This window comes from Hevea brasiliensis, chromosome 11 (assembly GCF_030052815.1).
Source record: "Hevea brasiliensis isolate MT/VB/25A 57/8 chromosome 11, ASM3005281v1, whole genome shotgun sequence".
Lineage (NCBI taxonomy): Eukaryota > Viridiplantae > Streptophyta > Magnoliopsida > Malpighiales > Euphorbiaceae > Hevea > Hevea brasiliensis.
In genome coordinates, this window is record NC_079503.1 from 13037100 (window position 1) to 13054245 (window position 17146).

Here is a 17146-nt window from a genome sequence, read left to right on the forward strand (position 1 = left end):
AAATTCTTTATTAAGGATAGAAAATGGCTCAATGAAGCAAAAGCTTTCTACATTTTTCAGTGATCTTATGTTCAAGAAAGGTCTCTCTCTCTTTGAAACTGTGTAAAAAAATGGCTATAGTATGCAGCTCAATATGAGGAGCTAAAGAAGGAAAGGGACATCTTGAAGCAATTCTATTTAGTGAATCAACAACAATTGCCACAGTTTTTTTTTTAAATAAAATCGATTGGGAACTACCAATTGCTGAATATGAACTTGAATCACTCTGTTTTTAATCCCTTTTGGAGTTGTTGTTGTTGTGGTATCACAAATAATGATAAATCAGAACTTGAACTAGTTTGGCACTAGACAAATTATGAATACGATTCAACCAATTTCATTTGAACCAGTTTAGCATTGGACAAAATATGAATAAATTGTCATTGGTTATTATAGTTAGCACCATCTTAGTGTGTTTGTTTATGGCTTCTTTGTTTTATTTTGTACTTCTCATTATTAACTTCTTTTTCGTGCTATTTCTTTTGTTTAATTTCAGTGCAATTATATGAATAGAAGAAATAAAATGTTGATCTTTTGTTTTATGCATTATTTAAGTGAATCTCTATATTTTGATGCAATTCTGATTCTCTATCAATAACTAAACTTGAAATTATATTTATCGAATCATATCAAATAAAAAAGTTCAAAACTAAAATTACTTATATTCATGTGTTTTTTCATTAATTTTTAGAAACAATATATAGTTTTAATATAATTAATTATATATTTATATGTAACTAATATGTAATATATATGGTACATTTATAATGATGGAATATATATATATATATATATATATATATATATAAACTTTTTTTTTTAAATATAAGCAATAACAAGCATCATCTTTCACATAACACCCCAAATAATTATTTTACAATTTATTATTTCATATTTTTAATTTTTTTTATAATTTTTACATAAATAATTGTGTTTATAGGGTAAATATGATCCACTTTTATCTTATTTTTCTCTCATAAGATATAGATAGAAAATTTTTATAAATAAATATGTGAATTCTACACATATGAATGTTTCATTACAAAATTTTGTTAAATGATTAAGGTAGAAAATAATAATAAAAAGGTAAAATTTAACCATATAAAAGGAAAAATTTTAAAGTACAGGGGTAGTTATAAAATTTTTATTAAGTTTAAAGGCTGAAAATAGAAAACAATTTATGATTTGGTAAAAAAAAATACATATATAAAACAATAAAAAAGAAAATTTAAAATGTTTAAGGTAATTATTTCTATAAATTTATATATATTAAAAAAAGTTTTTAAGGAGTTGATATATAGATTTTATTCACAAATAGGGTATAAAAATACATATATAGATAGAAAAATATTAAATATTTAGAGGGACAGATTAAAAAAAAAAACTTGGAAAGACAAATATAGAATAAATTTATAAATATGTAAAAAAGTATACATAAAAAATAAAAATTTAGAAAATTTTGCCAATGATAACAAAAATAAAGAAAAGAAGAAAATAGAAAAGAAGGTATTAACATGGTAAATGTCTAATAATATCCTGGCCAGCTAAGGATCATAACATAATAGTTGTACCAGTTGGCTTGCCAAGTAAAAGCATAATGCCCTGAATTGGCATATATTAATTCATTCATGCAACTTATGACATGCCTTTTTAGATTAAATTTTATGCTAATCAAATACAAAATTCATGCGATATATAAAGAAATATTTATACTTATCTATACAATGAGAGAGAGATAGTTTCATGTATAGTTACTATTTTTGCATTAAAATGAATGGCTAAAAAATTATGTAGTAATGAAATTGTAATTGTCGCCAGCCAATTAACATAACGTGCATATACTAAGCTAGTTACAACTTTCTAAGAAAATTATAAATTAGATAATAAAAAAGAAAGTAAGAACCAATGAACTATATTTCATTGATATTTGAATCATCTCTACGCTATTGAGTCTTGAATTTAAAGTTTAATTTCAATAAAATAAATAAATGAGTGTAATATCAATCACCTGAAATGGACGGAAAAGGAAACTAGGAATGTCGTACGGTGGGAAGTCTTAGTCCTACCCATGGAATAAGGTAATTGGATAGGGTAACAAAGGAAGAGTTAAGAAAAAGGAGAAATCTCTAGAATTGTAATTATAAGGACCTTCGGCCGTCAAACATAAAATCAATTGTCGAAGTTCCCTGTGAATTGAATATAAAAGGAAAGAGACCAAAAAAAAAAAAAAAGAAAGGAGAGACAACAGCTTCTAAACCTATCTCTATTTCTCTAGAACCTCCCCCCTACTCACTCCTATTCTTTCCTTTTCCTTTTCCTCTCTCATTTGCCTATTTTCCTAACCCAGAGTAGGTGAATTTGTCACCTTAAGGTAAGGAGCATTTGGTCCTTAATATGGTACTTTAAATAGATTTATTTTTTCTTTTAATGAATGCAATGTAAAGATTTCACAGACCTTTCTTTTCCCCTTAGTTGTTAAATTTGTGTAGCTTTATACCTACATATGCATGTATTCAGGTTAGAATAAAGTAAAATAATTGAAATGTTATATGCTAAGATTATGGCTATGCAAGGAACCTAGACTTAATAAATGTGAATATTTAAATAAGTGAATTTGGATGCTTTACACTTTTGATGTTGTTTGAACATCCTTTAAGCTTCTTTGAATTTTATAGACAAGTATGTATATGTGTATGTGTCAAGCAAGAGAATTAAATAGATGCATAATTATCATTGTGAATCAATAGGTCCAATGGTTTTGGAATTTTGGTAGTTCAAATTGAGGCTTACCTTGGGGGGTTACATTATGTTTAATTTTAGACATGAAGCCCCCATTTATTAGTAAATTTCCTAGCAACTCTAAATCTGAAGTTTATCAGCAGAATGATAGTTGGTTCTCGAATAATAAAACTTCAACTACTGAACCTGAGTTTTAAATAAGGAGCAAAACCTAGCTTCGGCTGCCAAAACAAGTGAGATCGATGGTGAAGCCTAAATATTGAATGAATGTTCTTTTCAAACCTAACTTTGACAGCCAAAACTGGATTTGTATAAATGTTTTGTCACAAACCCAACACTTTTTTTTCAAATTCTAAGTGCCCTTTCGCCTCTTGAATCTCACTCCCCTGCCTCTTTTCATTGACATTTCCTTGAAGATTTCTTAAAATCTCTTTGCATTCTATTTGTAATGACCTAACTAGGGGTCGTTACCAACTCTAGGGAATGGGTCAGCTTAAGCATGCCAGAACCCATAGCAAGCCTAAAATCTAATGAACATAACTCATTCCATATAAACCAAAACCTAAGCAACTCATAAATAATCACACTTTAGCATTTACATTGGAGCATAAATCATTTTCCTTTAAAATATTTCAGAATTTAAACCTTTTCATTTCATTCATAAACGGTAAAGTGTAATTTTTTTCATACATATGCAATGCATCAGTCACATGAGTTTTTCACATCATAAACAATTTATATGAGATGGACTTGTCACTAGTGATTTCCCATAACCAATTTGCCTGGCTCATATATATGCTTTTCAGGACTTCCTCTTAAATACATAACATAACCAAAATGCCCGACTCATAAAGAAGCTCCTAGAGTCTTCCTCTTTCATAATAGTGAGTGAGGGGCTTTTTAGGCCTCTCTTAATCTTACCACCTCATATCATGCGTGACCATAACATATAACATATCATTTCCATATCATGGGGGAAATCAATGGGTCATCCAACATCCATTGTGCATCAATAATAATGCAACATATTCGTGTTTTAGATACATACAACATAATAAATCATGAAAAGATTCATGAGAATGAATTTGAGTTCAATTAAATAAGTTTCTATTCATTAAGGTTAGTGTTACTCACCTCATATAGCCTATCAGCCACTAGACATGAACGGTTGCTATCCTCTAAATCTTGGCTTCCTGTGTCTCTTAGATTTGATCTTATAAAGGTCAGATCTTAATGAGTTATCTGGAACTCTAAAACTCTATACACATGTCAAACATCTTATTCTTGGTCTTTTTGGGTCATAAAAACAAGTTTTGGAGCCTTAGAATAAAAAGGAAAATAGGATTGGCAGAACCAACTTTGGCTGCCGAAGTCTTAAGCCTTAAATGCCCTTTTTGGGCAGTAGTGACTAGGGTTGTTGAAGTCTTGAGCTTTTTTACTTCGGCTACTGAAGTTAGGAACTTTGGCTGCTGATGTCCTAAACTAAAAAACTCCTGAGAAGCTTAAACTGCTCCTGTTGTCAAAACTATGGTTTTTGACAGTCGAATCTGCAAATTTCCATAATTCCTAATTTCAATTCTATAGAATTCAAGTTGCCCAAAATTATTCAAACTGCATTTCTATGCTCCAAAACTTTCTATGATCGATCCAACTTACATCCAACACATTCAACATCTTAAAAAATTTTCCAGGGATGCTGCATGCATCCATCCAATAACTAATCAATAAAGTTTTTCCAAAAAAACCTCTTCTAAAAACCACAAAAGAGAAAACATATCACAAAAGTTCATTTTACTTTAAAAAAGTTAAAACCCATTGTCACTCATATATATACGCATTATAAACTTTTACCAGAACCTTAAAAACAACATGCATTTAAGGATTCCTTAGAACCATCAACATGCAAAAACCTTCAAAATATCAAAATTAATTCAAAATGCTAAAAAAATTCTTTTCTTACATGCAATCCAAAGCACTTAACTCACTCATGTAAACATACTTAGAAATCATTTTAAAAATTTAAAAGAAATGAGAAAGTACCTTTCTCCCTTGAATTTGAGAGTGATGGAGTTAGTAAAGAAACTTCAATTAACTCTTAAACCTTGAGTTTCCCAGCAAAAATCCAAACATTCAAGCTCACAAAACATCTAATTGTAAAGAAAACTTCAATTCCACTCCTTTTTGCATGTAACAATTACAAGAAGAGAGAAAAACTCTCTTTGAAAAAATAAATCAAAATGGGCTATTTATACCCTATTGTCGAGGGGACTTTTGGCAGCTAAAAGCCAGCTTTCGGCTGCTAGAGTCCATTATATCCAAAAGGACATGGGACTTTGGCTATTGGAGTTCATTATGCTAAAAAACACTTCTTAAACCCTTTACTTGGCAAAAAAGTATAACACATAATTATTCATATATACATCTTTAACACATCATTGCACTCATATAGAACTTACCAATATTTTCTTTGTTCATGAAATCCTAAGTTTCTCGAGAATTTCCCATCAACGACAGGAATTTCGACATCAGAAAATGGTTAGTGTTACATTCTCTCCCTCTTAGGAATATTCATCCTCAAATGTTAAAACAAACATCAAATATCAAACATAACAAAATAAACATAATCTAACAAAAATACATAGCAAAATAAACATAATCTAACAAAAATAAACATACCTAAAACATGTAGGGATATTACTATAACATGGAGTCACGAGTCTCCCACATGCATTCTTCCATGTTGTGGTGACTCCAAAGGACTTTAACCATAGGTATCATAGGTATCTTTTTGTTTCTCAAACTCTAGATCTGTGTGTCCATGATCCTAACAGGCTATTCGACATAGGAAAGATCCTATGAAATTTCCAAGTCAGGCTCATTGATTACCTTGTTTAGATCTGATACAGACTTTCATAGCATAGAAACATGAAAAACTGGATGGATCTTTTCTATTTCTAGCAGCGAAGCTAGCTTATAAGATACATTTTCGACCTTCTGTAACAATTCATAGGGTCCAATATACATTAGAACTAGTTTACCCTTCTTTCCTAATCGGATAACATTCTTCATTGGAGATACCTTGAGAAGCACCATATCCCCTACCTAAAAAACCACTTCCTTCTTGTGGAGATATGTATAACTTTTTTACCTACTAGCTATTATCTTCAACCTTGCCTTGATTAAAGGCATCGCCTGATTGGTGATTTCCACTAACTCTGCACCTGCTAAAGCTCTCTTACCAACTTCTTTTTAGCACACAGGAGACCTATATTTCCTCCCATACAAAACTTTATATGGAGCCATTCCAATGTTAGAGTGATAGCTGTTATTGTATGCAAACTCAACTATAGGTAAATACTTCTTCCATGATCCTCCAAAGTCAAGTGCACACATTCTTAGCATATCCTCTAGAGTTTATACAGTTCTTTCTGATGGCCCATCAGTTTAAAGATGAAATTTCATGCTAAAATCCAGTTTGGTGCCCAACTCATTCTGTAGACAATGCCAAAACCTAGAGGAGAACTATGGTCCTTTGTCAGAAATATTGTCACTGGAGCTCAATGCAACCTTACTATCTCTAGGGGTGTGCCAACAGTCGGATCGATTCCGAACCGAACAAAACCGATAAAACTGAAAATAAAAAATTAAAAATTTTAAAAACCGAACCAAATTGATTATTAAGAGAAAACTGAACACAACCAAACTGATAAATATCGGATCGGTTTGGTTTTAAACCGATCAAATTGAATTTTGTAAAATTTTATATCTCCATAACAAAAACATAAAAAAAAAAAAACTTAGAAATCAAAACTCAAAAATCTTAGGGTTTTCTTGATATACATATATATATTAGTAATTTCGGTTAGGTTCGATTTTTTTTTTTATGAAAATAAACGAACTGAACCGAATTGATTAACTGAAATTATTAAAATTTATAAACCAAAATGATTGAATTTTAAAACCAAATCGATTGAATCGAATTGACTTGGTTCGATTCGATTTTTCAGTTTAAACCAAAATCTGCTCTCCCCTAACTATCTCTGCCACATACATTTGAGCTAATTCATCCACATAGTAATTAGCTCTCATAAGAATGAAATAGGTAGCTTAGTCAACCTGTCCACTGTTACCCACATAAAGTCATATCCATTGGAGGCTACAAGTAACCCCACAATAGAATCCAAGGCCACATTTTCCCATTTACACTCCAGAATGGGTAGTGGGACAAGAATTCTTGCTGATTTCTGATGCTCCAGCTTCACTCTCTAGCACATCTCACAAGTAGATATGAACTATGCAATCTCTTTCTTTATAGAAGGCCACCAATATACCTTCTTCTGATTCTGATACATTTTGGTAGCTCTGAGATGTATGTTGTATATTACATTATGAGTTTCTCTTATAATGTCCCCTTTGAGTTTGATATCAACTAGTTCACATAATCTACTATCATATCTCAAAATCCCCTTCCCGTCAAATTGGAACTCACGGTTTTTACCCTTCTACACTGCTTTATCCAACTTCACCAATTTTAGATCTTTGTGTTGTTTTTCTGCCACTTGTCTTAAGTACATCGATGCCACTTTCATCTGTGCAATCCAGGTGGCCTTTGCTGATAATTCTAATTGCAACCCTTCTCCTATCAGTTAGTGTAACTCCTTTAAGATAGATCATCTTTCCACTGACATATGAGCCAAATTACCAAATGATTTCTAGCTTAGGGATCTGCAACTACATTGCCTTACCCGGATGGTACTAGACAGTGCAATCATCATCACTTAGCAATTCCACCTACCTTTTTTGCTTGAGGTTCAACTCCTTCTGATTGAAGATAAACTAGAGACTCTTGTGGTCTGTGAAGATTTCACACTTAGCCCCATAAAGATAGTGTCTCCACAACTTAAGGGCAAAAACTACTACTGCTATTTCTATGTCATAGGTAGGGTAGTTAGCTTTATAATTGTTTAACTGCCTTAAAGTATAAGTTATTACCTTGCCATTCTATATGAGAACACACCCCGAACCCACTCTAGAGGCATCACAATGCACTATGAAATCGTCATTGCTTGATGACAAAGTCAAAACTGATGCTGTTACCAAACATTCCTTAAGCTTCTAAAAATTCTCTTCACGCTCGTCTTTCCACTCTAACTTCCTATTTTTTTGAGTCAACCTAGTCATAGGAGTAGCTATCTTGGAGAAATTAAGTACAAATCTCCTGCAATAGCGGACCAATCCTAGAAAGCTCTTGATCTCAGTCACCGTGGTTGGCCTTGGCCAATCTGCTACTGCTTCAACTTTCTCAGGGTCCACTTCAATGCCATTTTTTAACATGACATGCCCCAAAAAAGATATGCTCTTCAACTAGAACTCATACTTTGAGAACTTGGCATATAACTGATTCACCCTTTAAGTCTAGAGAACTGCTCTTAAATGTTGTGCATGCTCTTTTGGACTTCTGTAATACATTAAGATGTCATCATTGAAGACAATCACAAAGCGATCCAGAAAAGGTTTGAATACCGTGTTCATGAGATCCTTGAATGCAACTAAAGCATTGGTTAGCCCGAACGGTATCACTTAAAACTCATAATGCACATAACTGGTTTGAAAGGCAGTCTTCAAAATGTCTATCTCTTTGATCCTCAACTGGTAATATTTGAACCTTAAGTCTATATTAGAGAAATAACTAGCTCCTGCTAGCTGATCATATAAATCATCAATATGGGGTAAAAGGTACTTATTCTTTATGGTTACTTTATTTAACTGCCTGTCGTCTATACATAGCCTTAAGGAAGTATCCTTCTTCTTTACAAACAACATTAGAGCACCCTAGGGAGAAGTACTCAGTCTAATGAATCCCTTGTTTACTAGATCCTGTAACTGCTCCTTTAATTCATTCAGCTTTATAGGGGCTATCTTGTAAGGAGGAATAGATATAAGTTTAGTACTAGGTACTAGATTAATCTCAAATTCTATCTCCCTTTCAGGTGGCAATCTTAGTAGTTCATCTAGAAAAATATCTAGAAACTTTCTTACCACTAGAACTTACCCTAACCCACTTCGGTTTGCCACAACTTCTTTGTTATGGGCTATAAAACCTCTACATCTTTTCTTGAGCATATTCCTGGCTGGCATGGATAAGATCATTCCTTTCACAATTGGCACCTAGTCTCCCTAAAATGCCACTTCTGACCCATCTTATCCCCTAAAATTCATTATCTTGTTCTTACAGTTTAAGGTAGTATAATTGGCTCAATCCATCCCTAGAATGACATTAAAATCAGTCAATTCTAGAACCACTAGGTTGGCCGAAAAATATCTATCCTCAACCATCACTGGATAGGAGTAATAGATCATCTCTGTCAGTAAAGGGTCACACTTCGGTCCACTAATAAGTAAAGGACAATCTAAACTGGAAACCGCTAGTCGTAAGGTTAAGATTGTATCAGGGGTAATAAAAGAGTGAAAAAAACCCAGATTAATCAAAGCATATACATTGAAGCTTCCTATGTGGAGTGTACCTAACACCACTGTGTTAGAGGTATTTGTTTCCTACCGTGTTATGGCAAAGATTCGAGCTGGTGCAGTAGAACCCCTCCCTTATAAGCCACCTACAGAGGAAGAAGCTCCTTTTCCTCTTCCTTAAGAAGGAACCGCGATAGCCTATCTTATTACTGGTTGAGCTATACTACCTATTCCTACTCATTGCTGTGAGGCTACCCTTTCCATATTAGGACACTCCCTTGCCACATGCCCCTCTTGACCACACCTGTAACACTCTAAGGTTCCATACTTGCACAGTCATCAATGAGGTTTCCTACACCTTACATAACTCAAAGTATCTAAACTTGGGCTAGATCCACTCTCCATCCTAAGACTAGATTTAATCTTACTTCAAAACTTTTTCTTCTTCTATTTTTTTACTAATCTTTCCCCCTTTTTTTTCATAATTATGGACGAAGAAGTGGTCTTAGTCAAGTGACAGAACCTCCCTGCATCTGTGGCCTTAGGAACTTTAGACTGCTCAGCCTTTGTGCTTTTCAAGTTAAAACTCCCTTCAATGATATTGCCCGCTTCCATTTTCCTTGCAGCATTTATCATAGAATGAAAGCTATGGGTTTTTGTAGCCAATATCAATCAAGAGTAGTGAGAGTGAAGCTTTTGGGTGTGCCTTTTCGCTTTCTTCTTATCAATATCATACTCTTGCCCCACATATTGTAGAAGTTTCACGAAGTTATCTATTTATTCATCCACACTCATGTTAATTGTTTGTCTCAACTACCCAAACTCTACCACCTTTAACTCTCTGGAGCTTTCTGGAAAAGCCTAACTGGTAAACTCTACAATAAACTGAGTCTAAGTCATACTGTCAACCCTACCAGTAATGTATTATACCACTCCTTAGCCTTCTTATACTTTAGTGTAAATCCAATCATCTGAATGGCCCTACTATCATTACCTTCCAACTCATCAACTATGGTCTTCACTACCTTAACATACTCAAAAAGATCATCTCCTTCTTTGTACTTAGGCACATCTAGTTTCAAGTAGTCTGTCATCTTTACCTTACATTTGCTGCTTAACATAGTCCCTTAAGTCTGAACTGTTAAGGCTGCTAGTGGTAGTGCTTGCTCTACTGTAACTCCCCCCATGGGGTTCTAAGTTCGCATGATGTTTGGAAGGTTTTGAGGGTGCTGTTGAGGAGGATACATGGGGTAAGGGCTAAAAGGTGGGAAGTAAGGTGGGTAAGGCATGAAAGAAGGGTATTGAGGGTAGCCCACGAACTTAGTGTTTCCAAAACTTCCTTATTATGGATAGTGATATCCAAGCCCATGTTCTTAGCCTTATGGATTACGAATACAAACTCTGAATCATCCCCTCCCTCTTCATATTTCTCTTCTTCTTTTGTTCTCAAACTAGAAAAAATAGGGTCCTTATACTATTATTGAAAGCCATGAGAACCCCTTTGTGTATCCACAGACATTCTGGGTGCACTGGAGGTCTCCCTAATAACCTTAGAAGACCTTCTGGGGCCCTTAAGGATTCTTACTTACCACTTTTGCTTGCTCTTTCCCTAACTAGGGGGTTAGCGAGTAGTGCTTTGATACCCTCATTTTAGGGTGGTGCATTGGTTAACATTGTGGACAACCTTGAACCTCACATTTTCTAAAAGCAAATAAGAAGTGTTGAGCATACACAAAGTTCATGTGGGTTCACATGAACACAAAACATATCATAAAACATGTTATAAAAAATAAGGACATCATATAACATATAGGGATGCAATCCTAATGGACTTGTATTTTTCCTAACTGTGCTAGTTAAAAAACTTTTTTTCTTTCTTTACTTTAACCTTTACTAGCATCTAAGTCCACTCATCTAACCTAGCTCTAATACTAACTCTGTAACAACTCAACTAGCGTCCATTATCAATGCTAGGGAATGAGTCAACTTAAGGCTGCTGAAACCCGTAGCAAGCCCAAAATTTGATAAACATAACTCATTCCATATAAACCAAAACCTAAGCAACTCATAAATAATCACATTTTGGCATTTACATTAGAACACAAAATCATTTTCCTTTAAAAAAATTCAGAATTTGAACCTTTTCATTTTATTCATAAACGGTAAAGTGTAATTCTTTCATACATATGCAATGCATTGGTCACATGAGTTTTTCACATCATAAATAATTCATATAAGATGACTTATCACCAGTGATTTCCCATAACTAATTTTTACGACTCATATAGATGCTCCTCTAGACTTCCTCATAAATACATAATATAACCAAAGTGCTCAACTCATAAAAGAAGCTCCTCGGGTCTTTTTCTTTCATAATAGTGAGCCAAGGGCTTTTTAGGCCTCTTTTAGTGTTACCACCTCATATCATGCATGATCATAATATATAATATATCACATCCATATCATGGGAGAAATCAGTGAGGTCATCCGACATCCATTGTGTATTAGCAATAAATATGCAATAATGTAACATATTCGTATTCTACATATATACAACCTAATAAATCACAAAATGATTTAAATCTGTCGAACGAAAAGATCTCAATGGAAAAAGATTTTAATGGGCCTTATTATCTCGACAACTTCCATATATTCAAAGCCCAAACCTCATCAGAATCCAATGCCAGTAATGCTCTGTCCTTCGCCAAAACCCTAGTTTCTCTTCACACTGTTGGCTTGCTGATCTCACACTTCCCATCTGCCCTTTGCCCATTTTCTACCATGGCAACTGCCTACGAGTATGACGACGCCACCGCCGCCGCCGCAAATTACGATGACCAGGCCGGTCCTCAACGGCAAGACCTAGGCTACGACCCCAATTTCGTCCCAGATTCGGTGAAATCCTTTGTGGTGCATCTTTACCGCCATATTAGAGAGAAGAATGTGTATGAGATCCACCAGATGTATGAGACCTCCTTCCAGACCTTATCCGAGCGCCTCTTCAAGGAAACTCCTTGGCCTTCTGTTGACGCTGTCGCTCACTACGTCGACAATGATCACGTTTTCTGCCTCCTCTACCGTGAGATGTGGTTCCGCCACTTATACGCTCGTCTCTCGCCTACTCTTAAGCAGAGGATCGATAGCTGGGATAACTATTGTAGCCTTTTTCAGGTATTATCTCTAACTTTGAGTTATTTTGATGTTTCCCAGGTTCCTCACTCTCGTATAGAATTTACGTGTTTGTTCGTGGGAATAGGTAGTGTTGCACGGCGTTGTCAATATGCAGTTGCCGAACCAGTGGCTGTGGGATATGGTGGATGAGTTTGTGTACCAGTTCCAGAGCTTTTGTCAGTATAGGGCTAAGATGAAGACCAAGACTGAGCAAGAGATTGCGCTTTTGAGACAACATGATCAGGTATCTTTTAGTACATTTTTTCCAATGATTTTAAATATGTTATTGATTTGATTGATTAGGTTGTTTTGGAAGGAAAAGAAACTGAACTCGTTAATCTTTAGCCGATGGTTGCTGTAGTACGATAAAAACCCCACACACAGACAATGGCATGCGTGGTATGCCTTTATTAATACCTGCTTTCTCTCTTTTTGTGTATCATGTTATTGGTTTATGACAGGCTTGGAATGTCTACGGAGTGCTCAACTTCTTGCAAGCACTCGTGGAGAAGTCAATGATCATTCAGATTTTGGAGCAGGAAAAGGAAGGCCTTGAACAGTTTACTTACACTGATGGTTATGATTATAATGGTGGGAGTAATGTCTTGAAGGTGCTAGGGTATTTCAGCATGGTTGGTTTGCTGCGAGTGCATTGCCTTTTGGGTGACTATCATACTGGCCTGAAGTGCTTACTTCCCATTGACATTAGTCAACAAGGTGTTTACACCAGTGTTATTGGCAGCCACATAACTACGATATATCATTATGGTTTTGCCAATCTTATGTTGCGGAGGTATGTACTTACTATGTTTTTTTAATGGCATGTGTTATTATTTTCCCCTTTTAATAACAATTTAATGTGTTATTTAAAGTTCCAGATATATCATCTTAGAGTTGGTGCCATCATATAAAAATAATCTGGTTATCTGAATTCTCTAGCAAAGCCATTGACACAAATATGTTTGGAAGGTTTGTTGATAGAATAAATAAGATTGTCAGGTGCAATTGAGGGTAGAGATTAATTGTTGACAATAATAAAGCCTATTTCTGTCTGCCTCTAAAAATCCACATTCCACTCCCTGACCTTTCTCTCCCAGCCTGAGAAGAAAGGGACCAATCTTTATGTTGTGCTCATTTTTTCTTTGCGTGTTTCTTTTACTTTAAATATTGTCATGGATTAACCTATGGATCTCACTGCATGATCTTTTCACCTTGTCTAATGAGCTTATCGAACCTTCTTAATTTTTTAAGGTATGTGGATGCTATTCGTGAGTTCAATAAAATTCTATTGTATATATACAAGACCAAGCAGTACCATCAGAAATCTCCACAATATGAGCAGATACTAAAGAAGAATGAACAGATGTATGCCTTGCTGGCAATTTGTCTTTCGCTTTGCCCCCAAGTAAAGCTTGTTGAGGAAACTGTGAATTCTCAATTGCGGGAGAAGTATGGTGAAAAGATGATTAGAATGCAAAGATATGATGATGAAGCATTTGCTATATATGATGAACTCTTCTCATATGCATGCCCTAAGTTCATTACACCCTCAGCTCCAAGTTTTGAGGAGCCTCTTGTAAATTACAACCAGGTATGCCCCATCATACATGTTACATGCTTAAAAAATGTTGAATTTAAGTGCTTACATTTAATACCCTTCACCCCTTTTTTGCCTCCTTTGATCACCTATCTTAACCTGAGTTAAATTCCATATTACAACGAAGCAGTGATTGAGTTTTAATTGATCTATTAAGAGCTGCTTTTGTTGTTGGAAGAATTTGGTTATGGTATATCACTGTATTCAAATTTAATATAAGAAAAGAGAATTTGAGTATAGTGTATGCAAAAAGCAAGTGTAAAAAGTGAAGAAAAGTAACATTGGAGTCCCTATAAGTTGTAAAAGGAAGAGCTTTTTTCTTTTTCTTTCTCTTCCTTATAGTCAAAATGAAAGTATAGATGCACTATGCACACCATTCTCATAGAAAAGTTGGTAGTTAATAGGACTTGTTTTTAATGATATGATGTGCTAGGCTCGAAGAGAAAATTTTTATTTATTTATTTATTTTTCTCTGGCTGATGATCTTTCAGCTTTCCTAGGGATGTATAATATCTCATTTACTAGACTGTTTTTGCTTGTTTGCTTGTCAAGGGAATGAAATTCCTCCATTCTTTTTACCTTTTCTCTTTTAAGATGCAGGCTGAACTAACCCATTCTAGCACAACCCATTGATATTGACCAAATTTCTCCCTCCCTTTTCATCTGTATGTGCATACATGAGTATGATTTACTAATGCTACTTATTTTTCACAGGATGCATACAGATTGCAGTTGAAACTATTTCTTTATGAAGTGAAGCAGCAACAGTTGTTATCAGGTGTTCGGACCTTTTTGAAGGTGTATTCAACCATATCCCTTGCAAAGCTTGCTAATTACATGGAAGTGGATGAACCCACTCTAAGGTGAGAGCTTTTACTTTTTTTCCTTCAATAGCTTGTTTATTGGATGAAATTTAATGTGCTGTTGTGTGTTACAGGACTATCTTGATGACATATAAACACAAGACTCATGCTGTTGATTCTGAGGGAAAGATCATTTCTAATGCTGATGTGGATTTCTACATTGATGATGTATGTTATTCTCTGGGTTATTGGTTATTATGTTATTCATGGAAGACTTGTTTTAGATTCTATTCGAGATTCACATTCATGACAAAATTTTTTGCATAGTTTCTTTTCTTCTCCTCCTTTTTAATTTAAAGATTCTGTTTGAAAAATATACATATTGCAAGATTCGAGTTGTGAATTGTATGGTTTGTCCACATTTTTAGTAAATTTGATTCACATGTCTGATTTGTGTCCTTCGATGCCTAAATTAAATTGAATTGAATCATATGATTGGAATCAGTGATTGTACAATTCTAACAACTCCGCTCAATTTTTGCCATATTTTTCTGGAAAACTTAAGGTTCTGTTGCAGAACTTACTTCTTGTGTTCATGTGAAATGAGTGTATATTCATGACACTTTAGACTGAAGTTGATTGACTTGTTCATGTGTCTAAGCAACATGACTGTACAAAACACAGCATTGCAGTATCTATTGAGAAAATAGTAGTTTTTGATAGTATGATTGGCTTAATCCTTTATATTGCATGATATGCCCTAACTTTATAGATGGTGTATTAGTGTAGTACAAAAATATGGTGAGATGCATTTTTTTTTCTTATGAAGTGGTGCTAAGAATGCCATTTTTTTTCCTTATTTTTGGCTTTTGAAAATTTTTTTAGTGGATCATGCAGTTGGCTGTATATATTTAGGGAAATGTGATTCTGTTTTTATACTGAACTTAATATTTTAGAAATATATGGATTAAAACATAGTTATTAAAGGCGCGCCTCAGGCACGCCTCAGGCTCAAGGCTCACCAGGCTCGAACCCTAACGCCTTATGCGCCTTTGTTCCAGGCACAAGGTTCTAGAAAGGCATGCTTTCTTTATTTCTATCTTTAGCGAGCACTTTCATTAGCAAAAAGGACAACCATTTAAACTCAAACCAGCAAACCTAATTCAAGATATATGCTAAAGGAAAAAAAAGAAAAGCTTCACATTTATTTGATTTTTATGAATTTTTAAAATTTTTTACTTTTGCGCCTCACCTCGCTCAGGCGCGCGCGCCTAAGCCTTGGGCCTTGCGCCTAGGCTCCAAGATTCCTTAGCGCCTTAGTGCGTCTTGAGCCTTTAATAACTATGGATTAAAAATAGTACATCCAGGTAAAATATAAGTTAGGTTACCTTCGAGAGTTATGAAGGCACTTGTGTGTTTGCTAGTTTAAATTCTTGCAAGATTTGTCTTGTACTCAAGTGACCAATTTAATTTTTTGGGTCTTGTTCAGGACATGATTCACGTAATTGAATCAAAACCATTGAAGCGGTATGGTGATTACTTTTTGCGGCAAATTGTCAAGGTATGCATTTTCTTTTTGAACTGAATCTTCTACTTTGTCACACCTGCCAAATATGTAGAAAAGATGTTAATCGGTGTGTTTTTTTACTTCACTGTTTTGATACAGCTTGAAGGGGTGATAAATGATATGGATCGGATAAAGCTCGATTGAGGCCTTGAACTTTCTAGAATTCAACCCCCATGGCAATGATTTTGTTTTTCTATTATCATTTTCCTTTGTATTCTTTTTGAACTAGAGCATGGATAGCTTTGAAATGTAATTTTCTCTTATTCTGATATTAATTTATTTGAATGCTGTACACTTGAATGTTGTGGCTGAAAAGATAATTTTCACAGTATTAAAGAAAATGTCGTCCAGAGATGTATTTATTACTGGTGGTGGGAGTGCCAAGCGAGACAATGAAATAGTAACTAGCAAATTATGATTAGTTTAGCCATTTTTGTGCAATTATTGTTGGTTTTTTGAAGCCGCAGCTCTTGGTATATAATTGTTGTGGTGAAATAATGATTGTGATGTTTTGCTTCATGACTAGATTTGAACAATGGAGTGGATAATGTTCTTATAAGCTTGAGATTATGTTATCTATCAGCCTCAAGAGCAACCTTGAATGTCGGTCTCAGCCAGAGGTTGATATTATTCTCGTTGATCCCATGCTAAACTGGAAATCTGATACTGAGTTGTGAAAATAACGCTCTGTTTGGATGGGGTGAGGGTAGGGTAATTAATGGGAGGGTAAGGGAGGAAAAGGAGAGAGAAGGATAAGGAGGG

The 17146-nt window shown here is 34.6% G+C and overlaps 1 protein-coding gene across 1 annotated transcript; it reads left to right on the plus strand.

The window, feature by feature from the left end:
* The first annotated feature begins 11835 nt into the window (after window positions 1-11835).
* LOC110655191 (uncharacterized) lies at window positions 11836-16825 on the plus strand. Its single transcript, XM_021811398.2, has 8 exons — window positions 11836-12417; window positions 12503-12661; window positions 12879-13210; window positions 13669-14008; window positions 14729-14877; window positions 14952-15045; window positions 16307-16378; window positions 16484-16825. Exons 1-8 carry the CDS (start codon window positions 11851-11853, stop codon window positions 16526-16528), a joined length of 1758 nt encoding a protein of 585 aa, XP_021667090.1. The 5' UTR covers window positions 11836-11850; the 3' UTR covers window positions 16529-16825.
* The last annotated feature ends 321 nt before the right edge of the window (window positions 16826-17146 follow it).